We start from the raw sequence: 10,070 nt of genomic DNA, 5'->3' as shown, positions 1-10,070 counted from the left end.
ATAAAGAAAAACATCGTGATCGAGCTAGTGCCTTATCTGCCACGCCCCGGCCGAAGTAACACGTCCCGTTTGGTGTTAGTTGGAAACAAGCTGTGATAGCTGTTGTCTTAGCATAGATGAAGTGCACGGACGTTTTTTTTTGCCACAAAACCTATCACCACAAAAGCGAATTGACCACGTCAGTGTAAAGGTTGAAAGGTGCGTTTTGTTTCGTCCCAGCCGCCATGTCTTTCTCTAATGAGCAGAAGGTAAACATGATCCTTGCATTGGGATCTGCGAATAGCAACATATATATGAGTCATGGAAGTGTGGCGGTAGACCGAACGCATCGCCTATCATCAGAAATTATAAAAACCTGAGACAAACCGGCAGCTTCAAGAAGCAGCCGCGGAGGACTCCCATCTTTGAGTCCTAGCCTACGCACGGATGTTCTAGCATTTATGGCCTCAAGCCCTCATGCTAGCGTGCGGGACGTGGCCGCCCAGGCACCAATGTCCAGGTCATCAGTTTGGAGGATTCTGAATGACGACCTTTCATCCGTGCCACCTTAACCAGCAGCAATGCTTGGAAGATAGGGACCTGTAAAATCATCTAGATTTCTCGAATTGGGTCCTCACAAAAGCCGATGAGTCGCCGGACTTTTTGAGCAACATCATGTGCACAGATGTAGCCAATTTTTCCAGAAACGGCCAGGTAAATTAAACATGATGCACACTATTGGAGTGACTCCAATCCACGCTGGGTAAAGCGCACTCGGCACCAGTACCAGTGGTCGTTCAATGTGTAGTGCGGAAAATACGCCGGTGCTATAACCGGTCCCATCTTCGATCACATATTGACTGTATAGGGTTACGTGGACGAAATACTTAGAGTGGTGGATGAGTTTCTCAGCGAAGTTTCGCTGTCACGTCTTTCACTTCTATGGCAAGATGGGGCGCCAGCACACAGCAGCAGCCGAACACGAAACTGGTTGGATACGACTTTTCATGCGCAATAGACTGGAAGGGACGGGCCTGTAAATTGGCCGGCTAGGTCACCTGACCTCTTTATATTTGATTTCTTTCCTTGAGGTTATGTGAAAGATCGTGCGTACATGATTAAAACGGACATCAGATTAGTTCAAGGCAAGGTTAACGGATGTCCGCCGTAGAATTCCGGCGTCGGTCATCAAGAAAGCCATTGAATATGTGATAAAGCGGACGCAGTACTGCGTATCTGCAAAAGGAGACCTATTCGAACACGTCCTCTAGGCAGCAGCTGGTGTTCAACGGAGCTTACGAATTCATAAATAATAAGGGCACACTGAAATCTGTTTCTTCTTTCTTTTGTTTCCTTTTTTTTTTTTTTGTGCAGACGTCGTGATTGCCAATTCGGCTTATTTAGAAGTGGTATATTACCTTCTTGAACGCATCGATTTTGCCTTTTCTCTACACGCTGGTCACTTCCCGGTCTGTTTATTTCGCTTTTATTTTTTGAGACGAACCTGTTTTTGCAGCACGTATACAGTTTCATGAAAAATAAAACGATCACTTTAACTTGGCTTTGGTCCGAAGCAAGTTTCTGGCGCAAAATATAGCTTCGAGCGCACGCTTTCGATGCGATGCGAGCAAAGCCGGGATTTTGAAACATTCCATGCCCATTACATTGCTTTTAGCATTTCTTGCGTGGTCAGAGCGACGCTTCGGCCGCGTTATCAGGGGGGATATTGTTATAAATGTGGTCAGTCGGCCTTCAGAGACGGATAATAAGTGTGACGTAGAAGTGAGAGGAAGGAATAGCTTCGAAGCCGCGAAACCTTCTGTTGGTGCTCCTTCGTTGCCATTATCAAGGTGATGCGCTGTCTCTCCGGGCTTGCGACAGGCAGTGCAGTTGCTTTCAATCAGCTTATTTGAGGGCGCTGCTTTATGGATGCGGGTGGGAGCGCAGTCATGTGGTATTTTTCATTCTTCGTAAGGCTTCTTTGCCATTCGGGAAAAATTGTACGCAATTAGTACGTCGCTAAAACACCGTAGTTAGATGTCATTTTGGGTGCTTACAAATGCCTCATTGGCACTTTGAAAATTAGGACAGTACTTCTCAAATTAGATAATTAATTGCAATTACCGAATTAAATCTCAGTAACCAAAAAATTACTGGCGGCTACTCCACTGCACTGGAAACAATATGCACTAGGTTTCCTTCGAGTAACGCAACTGCTCTTTTTTTAAGTCTTGGTGCATGATAGTTCGGGAACAGTGTACAATTCACTCAGTAACCGGAATTAGGATAAGCTGGATTCACTCGAAATCAGAATGAACAGTAGCCATGCGCAGCAGCGCTTATACTCGGACTCAGAGAAAAAGAAAAAAGAAAAAGAAAAGGAGGCTGCAGTTTCACCGGGAAAACGAAGCGGTATTAGTGATAGCCAAGTATACGACAATTACACGAAGGAAGATTACACCACCGAGAGGTCCTTGGCTGTGAAATTGAACTGTCTCCTACTATGAGGTCATGTGCATACTCATATAACGCCGTTACTTCAGCGCTCAATTCTTCGAGGTCACAAGAAGTTTATATATATATATATATATATAAGACGAAGGGTTTCGCGCCAGACCCGAAGGTATAACATTCAAAAAAGGAAAAGAAAGAACGTTGAGGCATATGTTCTTACTGACGTTCCGACCGGAGGTCGGAGTCATATATATATATATATATATATATATATATATATATATATATATATATATATATATATATATATATATATATATATATATATATATATATATATATATATAATCTGTATGTATGTATGTATGTATGTATGTATGTATGTATGTATGTATGTATGTATGTATGTATGTATGTTCAGAAAGCTGGTCGGGCCCCCGCCCCCCGTAAGAATGAAAACTCTCTGCCTATGTTATGTGTGCTCTGTTTTCGTCCAGTACACAGCGTGTGTCATCGCGCGAATATTGAATCTTGAAGGTCAGTACTCCACGTGGTGTAAAAGCTACGAACTAAAGGAGATGTCCGGAATATCTGAGGTTGCATTACGAGTATCCTGTGCGTCAGAACAATATCCCAACACTAAGATCGGTTGAAGAGGATGCATCCAATGGCCTCCTTCTTCCCCGGCCTAAAACAGGTTTTGATTACTAAGTTATTCTCTTTACGCCACTAGTCTAAGTGTGAAAAACCACAAATTCTACCAAGTAACAAATGGAATCGTGGCCACTCGCCTTCACGTTAAGTGAGCGACATTGCAGCGTGTCCATCGGGCATAACAGGGGCGCATCAACTTTCTCGGGGCTCTCGAAGGCCGTCACATTAAATAAATTCATGAGACATTGGCTGGGCATTGACCGTTCGCACGTTTGGATATTTTCAGAACACAGTGTAGAGCGTCAATGCCAAGAACGACGATTCTTGCTGAGCCACAGCAAAAACAATCATCGACACAGCGACAATCTTGCCGAAACATTGCCAGAACAAAAAGTTCACCGACGATACGATATTCCTTAATGAGAAATTTGAGCGCAGCTCTATACGTGTTTTCATTTCGCGATATATTGTCTAGCGCGGACAATCTGTCTCGTGCGGCACGCTGCAAACGGAGCGAAGTGTGGCGCGACTGCCTCGCTGAGATCGCAAGAGGCAGCGCGTGGGTGACGCATGAGCGCGATTCACAGCAGCCGCCGCAGACAGACCTCCCAGACGAAGCGCGCTACTCTGGCTCCATCGCGTAGTCATCGTCGCCGCACTACGCTTTTCTCACGCTTTCGCCAAACCCTCCTCCTCCGCTTTCCTCCTCGCGTGTTTTATCCCCCGCTGCGCTCTGCGTTCGCTCTTTCATCCTTCGCTGTGTTCGTTCGGCACTCGCCGCAGGAACGGGCACCTAAGAGCTGCGCTCTAAAATAGCAATTTAATGTTTCCGACGGATAATTCGCCGTTCCCTGTGCGCTTTGCGAGCGTGGTTCGTGATCTCTAGGAACTTGCTACGAAAAGGTAGCTTAATGTTCTCGAGCACTGAATCGATGAATGACTTCGCCTTGGTCTCGATGGTGATGACGATGTACTCCTTGTACTGGCGCAGCAGTTCCGTGGTCAAAATACGGCCAAGCCAGTTGAGGGCAATCGTGGCGCCCGTGAAACGCGTGACGTCGGCCTCCCCAAATTCGACCACCTGAACGGGATGAGAAGGCACGTTTAGAACTTAATTTTTGTGTCTAGCATGCAGAAAACGATTGAAGCGGCGATACGCATGCCATAGTATCTTAACTTTGGCATGTTAGAAAGAAACTACCTTCTATGGGAGCGCGTAAATCACCTAATAGCTCGATCACGTAGGAAACAGGCTCAAACTGTGATGTCAAACATAGTCGTCATCGAGTACCAGTTTTTTTTTTCTTCTTTCTTTTAGACCACACAGAGTTTTACAAGACTGAGTTTGCAAGGCATGTCCACTTGAAATGAATACTGAGGATGGCACCCTTTTCGAGATATGCCCCATCAGCCTTGCAGTAAAAATGCACTGTTGATCCGCCTACTTTTTAAAGAAAACACCGTTTATTGCATTGAAGCACAAAACTAATCCAAAAGCCAGTATATTTCGTCGCACACTTTGGGAATTAATATTTCTAAACTCGTGTCTTCCTCAGACTTCGTTTCAAGTGTATACGCCTTGCGATCTCATTGGCTACAATTCATGAATTCCAATATGTGCCGTAAATTAATTAGTTAAGACATAGTGGATTTTGGTTAATGAGCCGGTTATACATGTAGATTTATTGAGAAAGTAGAATCCGCCTCTTCGAATAATCCAGCTCAAGAACTAGAATTGTGCTGTTGGCCACACAAGCGATTTTTTTTTAAATTTCTATATTGGGGGCAAGTGCCGTCACTGGAAGTACTGGCGGTGCAGTCGGCGTGACGCACGTAGCATGAGTGATGACGTAGCACAGCCGCCGCGTCGGTCGCCTTGGAATAGGGGAGCGGGCTGAGAGCAAAAGTGTTTTGCAATGCCAGGAAAGCTACAGGCACGCTGTGCTTCGCAACTCGTAATAATGATAAATTATTACGAGTTGATAAATAGTGATGACAAATAGTGAAAAATAAATAATGAGACATCAAAAAGAATTCGTAAAAAAAATTCATCGGCCCTTCCACTCCGTGAAGAGGGACGAGTAGCGAAACTGTGGTATGTTTTACCTCAATCGACGCATCTATATTTATATATAGGTACTATTTATTATTATTATTATTATTATTATTATTAGTAGTAGTAGTAGTAGTAGTAGTAGTAGTAGTAGTAGTAGTAGTAGTAGTAGTAGTAGTAGTAGTAGTAGTAGTAGCAGCAGTAGTAGTAGTAGTAGGGTCGCCTAGGCGACTTTGACGTAACCACAACACTCAACGCCCGCTGCTGTTAACAATGTGTATAGGAGGTAGGTGGCCGTTAAACCGAGTATCAACGCGAGCGACGATACGCGTTGACCGGGGCGCAGCCAAAGGAGCGCACGAAACAAAACACGTGTGTTTGTAATTTGCGATTTACGATAATTTGTAGTTAATTAGCTGAATGAAATTTGGAAGGACTAGAGTTTTATTCTAGCGGACAAACATTTGGGGATGTCCGTTTCCCTCCCGTAGAAGCCCATGTATTGACAGAAGACGGCCATTCCACGACATTTACATCTTCACTGTGAACTACGTAATTATTAAAAGTAGATGAAATTCGGCGTAATGTTGGAATCGTCTTAGCGGCTAATTGTCATTTAATGTGTTTCTGATTATTTTCGATAAAACAAGAGTTACAGCCGTAGACGGCCATGTATTGGCAGCAGACAGGAATTCCGTAACATTTACAACTTCACTGTGAACTAACTAATTATGACAAGTAAATCAAACTCGGCGTAAATGATAGAGTCGTCTTGGGGGCCAATTTCAGTATGATTTTTTTCAAGATACCTATATTACATCGAGAGATACAGAGCATTCGCGAGAAACTGGAGACGAAAATTTTTTCGTGTCGACGCGACGCGTAGACAGACGGACATCGACCACCGCGGCGGGGTAACTATGCAGGGTGTTCCAGCTAACTCAAGCCAGAGTTGAAAAATGTGCGAATGCCACGTAGCTGGACAGAACAAAGGTAATGTTGCTTAAGAAGTTGAACAAATAATTAAGTCTAATTACCTAATTAGGCGGAATGAAAAAAAAATAGCCTGAGTATCTCCAAGCGAAGGCAAACATTACCTTTGTTCCGTCCAGCTACGCGAAATTTGCATATTTCTAAACTCTGGCTAAAGTTAGCTGGGCCACCCTGTATACAGCTTCGATGTAAAAAAAAAATGAATCGTTGCGAAGGACTACCGCATGCCCCTACCGTTGGCGACGAACCCTCTAGCTGCATAGCGCAACTATTCGAACAGCTGCGAAAGCGTTATATGCCCCATTACGCGAAAATCCGGAGTCGGCGGCGGCAGCGTGACCGAGCGATGGTGCCGAACATGGCCGACGTCGCAAAGAGTAAGAACACGTAAAAAATGCTCAGATTGCATGACGTCACATTTCTCAGGGAGGATCCTGTAAAAAAAGTAAATGAATACCTTCGAAAAGAGAATTTGATATATTCCGGTGATAAAACTTGGGCTACCGGAGTGCGCGACGAGCACGCTTCCCCGACGCCACGGCGGCTCCACGGTTCTGGCTCATATCAAAAGGTGTGCCTAGTGCGTGCGTCGTTGGGCACCTGATGGCGCAGCCAATGGGGAGGAGGTGGCGCCACGTCATGAGTGTGTAAAATAAGCGTATAAATACAGACACTTCACCAAAGGGCCCATAATATTTTCGCATTCCCGCACGTAAACAGCCTTAAGCGTCTCTGCCGAATTTTCTTTTTATCTGACCAAATACTCACATGTGCTACGACCTAAAGTCCACAGCAGGGTGCAAATGCGTGCGTACGTATAGGTATTCCGCCTTCGTGACGGAAAAAAAAAAAACGTGCGCGGCAAACGAGACAAACGGACAGGACGCTGCCTTTTAATGTCCGCTCTTTTTGTCCCGCTTTCCTCACTGTTTTTTTTTCTGTTTTTTTTTTTTTCGCATGAAGCCGTATACCAAGCTCACATTCAGGCTCGTTTGCAATATACCGTGTTTTATTTATTTATTTTTGTTACCGAAGATTTCTTCTTTTTTTTTCAAAATCGAACTGAAAGCGCAATTCGGCGTGTTAAGGTGGATTATTTGAAGACGAACATTACTTCGAAAGTAAACAAAAGAGCGAAAGAAACAATAACGAGACGAGTACACAGGGCTGGCTAATTATTGTTCTACTAAGAACATTACTTCCATGGCAACTCGCACTTAGAGGTATTTATATTTGAAAATATTCACTAATTAACTTTTTAATTCAATTTATGTCACATTTCGGCATTGTGAAGACATGCCTGCTTAACGGTAATCCTAGACGGCCACAACATGTAGTACGAAATATGTCGGCATTCACGATATATTTCACAAAAGCCTCCCTATAAGAGATGGAAACGATACCTGTAACGTCAACGCATATTTCAGCACATTTGTGGGACAGATATTTCAAAAGTGATGTCATAGTCTCAGGATTTCTGACAGGTAGATACGACTTCCCTACGTCTCAGCTTAAATTCCGAAATTTCAACAAGTGAATAATAAAGGAAGTTAAAATCATCTTTTTAAATAACTATAAGGCAATTTGAATGAGTTTTTCGTTCAAGTAATGTCCGCCTCTTCGTATAGTACACGTGAACAGACCGAATTGCGTTATCTTTTACAGGCTATCCTGGCAAAAAATCCGTTCCACCTATAACAAACGAAACAGGCGGTATAGCGCTCGCAGCGAAATGGAAGTATCGCGCGATAGCATACATGCGCTCGTGCAACTGCTGGCTGAGTATCCGTGCGATCGCTGCATTGAGACAGCATACAACACGAATATATTTGATTGCTTCTTTCGTGGGGAAAAAAAACGTCACGACAAACTTCATTGCGACGACCGCACACAGTGCCGTGCATTAATTTTTTTCTTTTTCTTTAGGATACGGCGTGTGTGAAGTATTCTGTATTCGTAGTTTACTAAGGACCAGTCATATGGCAGTTTCGAAACTTGCCTGGCTTTGAAGGCGCTTACAGAAACGTTCAAGAGGGCGCACGTGCGCTGCTTTTTTTTAGCGCCGCCAGCGAAAATATGAGGAGCGCGCGGTGTTATCCCTACCACGTGTTATCCCCGCGCGCTTCCGGATGATGGCGCCCCTGTATGTCCTCTCGTATCCTCTCGCTCAGTAGTCTAAAAAAGAACGCCTGATAGATATTAAAACAAAAAACACCTAGCGAACGAGCTCATGCTTCCCATGATGTAACGTGTAATGACATTTATACTGCGAAAGCTTTGCACCATGCATCCTCTCTGTAGGATGCAGGGTTCATTCTATTCACTGTGCACCCCCTGGAACTGCAATGCGCCAGAACCATTCTCTTTTCAGTATCATATCTTTCTCAAATTGCCATCGCCGCCAGCGATACAACGCGATGACGCTCAGCTAACCACACAAAACTAACGCGCCTTTGCCAAAGAATGGGTCAACAGCTTGTCAAATAAATTTACCTGGTTTATCCTTTTTTATTACTCATCGTGTGCCAACTTCGAAATTTTTCATTCGTTTCAACAACTGAAAACTGGCACTCATAGTCACTGTTTCTGAAAATTCTGACAAGCAAGGGTACAGCTTTTAACACGATGGCTAATTAAGGGCCCCGTGTCGCATAAAATCCAGTGTCGGTGTCTTGCGTCGGACGTCGCTAAGCGAAAAATCATTCCGCATCCCTGACTGGTTATACCAGTCAGGGATGCGGTTTAGTGCCCGATAGCTGAGGCCTTGCCCACCGTTTTGGTGTACTGCATTTTTGTGACCAGGAGCTACACTTACTCAGAGTGATAATTACTCGCGGCGTAGATACGCGCCCCTCAAGTACAGAAGGGACGGAAGTTGACCTTCTGGCCTGAAGTTACCGCTACTAAATGATCGCCGTTTGAATTCCCCATCGTTTTATTATCGGCTGCAAGGAAAGCGAAGCTCCGTTCCGAAGGCTTCTGGACTTCGTTTTTCAGAATGCAATTGACGGTTTCACTTATCACAAAACATATTAACGATCACAAAAGCTCGGTCACCTTGAACTGTGTGAGCACGGGGACTTCATGCTGGACGCGGATCTCGATGCCGACCGTGAGGCCCGTCAGTAGAACGTCCATGTGCCCCTCTAGCTCGAGCACCGAAATGGGTCTGAAGTGATACATGCTTTTGATGAAAAGGCTGCCGAACGTGAGCTGCCCCTCGATGGTCACGGTGTAGGCGTTGCGTAACCGGAGCACAGTGTCCGCGGACCGACGCAGTTGGCTCAGGCCTTCCACGGACACATTGAAGATGCGGCCGCGGTCCATGACCACTTCGTCCAGGGTCAGCGGGTCCAAGGCGGCTGACACGCTCGAATCGCGTGCCAACCGCTCCACAATCAGGTCCAGCAGGCTGTTCGCCAACCACACGTCGCGGCGGTACGCTCGCTCCAGAACGCGCTGGTCCAGCTCTGGCCTCCGCACGAGCACATGCGCAAAGTAGCCGAGCCAGCCCCGTTAACAGCCCCGCTAACAGCCCCGCTAGCGATCCTAACACTCCTGCGCAATGCGACAGAAGGTTAGCAACACATATGCGACTTGGCACGATCAAACCAGTGCTGTATCCACCGAAGTTGAGCACAGCCCCGATGGTAAGCTTGCGCACAGCAACGAGAGCGTAAAAATGATCTGGTACTGGTCTCCGCAGTCATTTCATCAGTGCTTCATGGTGACCAAATGTGCCGTTTATATTTCGTATGCGTACAGTATTTAATAGTTTAGTAGTGACACAGTTTGTAAGCTAGCTGTAAGAGTAGAGAGCCACTTATTGCAACAGCTGAACTGCTCGGTGCTCGATTATGGCATGACGCCATTTATTTTGTTTATTTATTTGCATCACCAGAACATAGCGCGTTGAGCACCTCTGATAATGGTACCA

At 45.2% G+C, this 10,070-nt stretch overlaps 1 protein-coding gene across 1 annotated transcript; it reads right to left on the bottom strand.

Moving 5' to 3' along the window:
- Window positions 1-3,860: 3,860 nt before the first annotated feature.
- On the bottom strand, window positions 3,861-9,645 carry LOC126543291 (uncharacterized). Its single transcript, XM_050190421.3, has 2 exons — window positions 9,191-9,645; window positions 3,861-4,168 (listed from the first exon to the last, which is right to left on the bottom strand). The coding sequence occupies exons 1-2, from the start codon at window positions 9,458-9,460 to the stop codon at window positions 3,908-3,910; spliced, it is 531 nt and encodes a 176-aa protein (XP_050046378.2). The 5' UTR covers window positions 9,461-9,645; the 3' UTR covers window positions 3,861-3,907.
- Window positions 9,646-10,070: the final 425 nt, after the last annotated feature.

The sequence above is a fragment of the Dermacentor andersoni genome, chromosome 1 (genome assembly GCF_023375885.2).
Source record: "Dermacentor andersoni chromosome 1, qqDerAnde1_hic_scaffold, whole genome shotgun sequence".
Taxonomy (NCBI): Eukaryota; Metazoa; Arthropoda; class Arachnida; order Ixodida; family Ixodidae; genus Dermacentor; species Dermacentor andersoni.
This window is presented reverse-complemented; position numbering and strand designations above follow the sequence as displayed.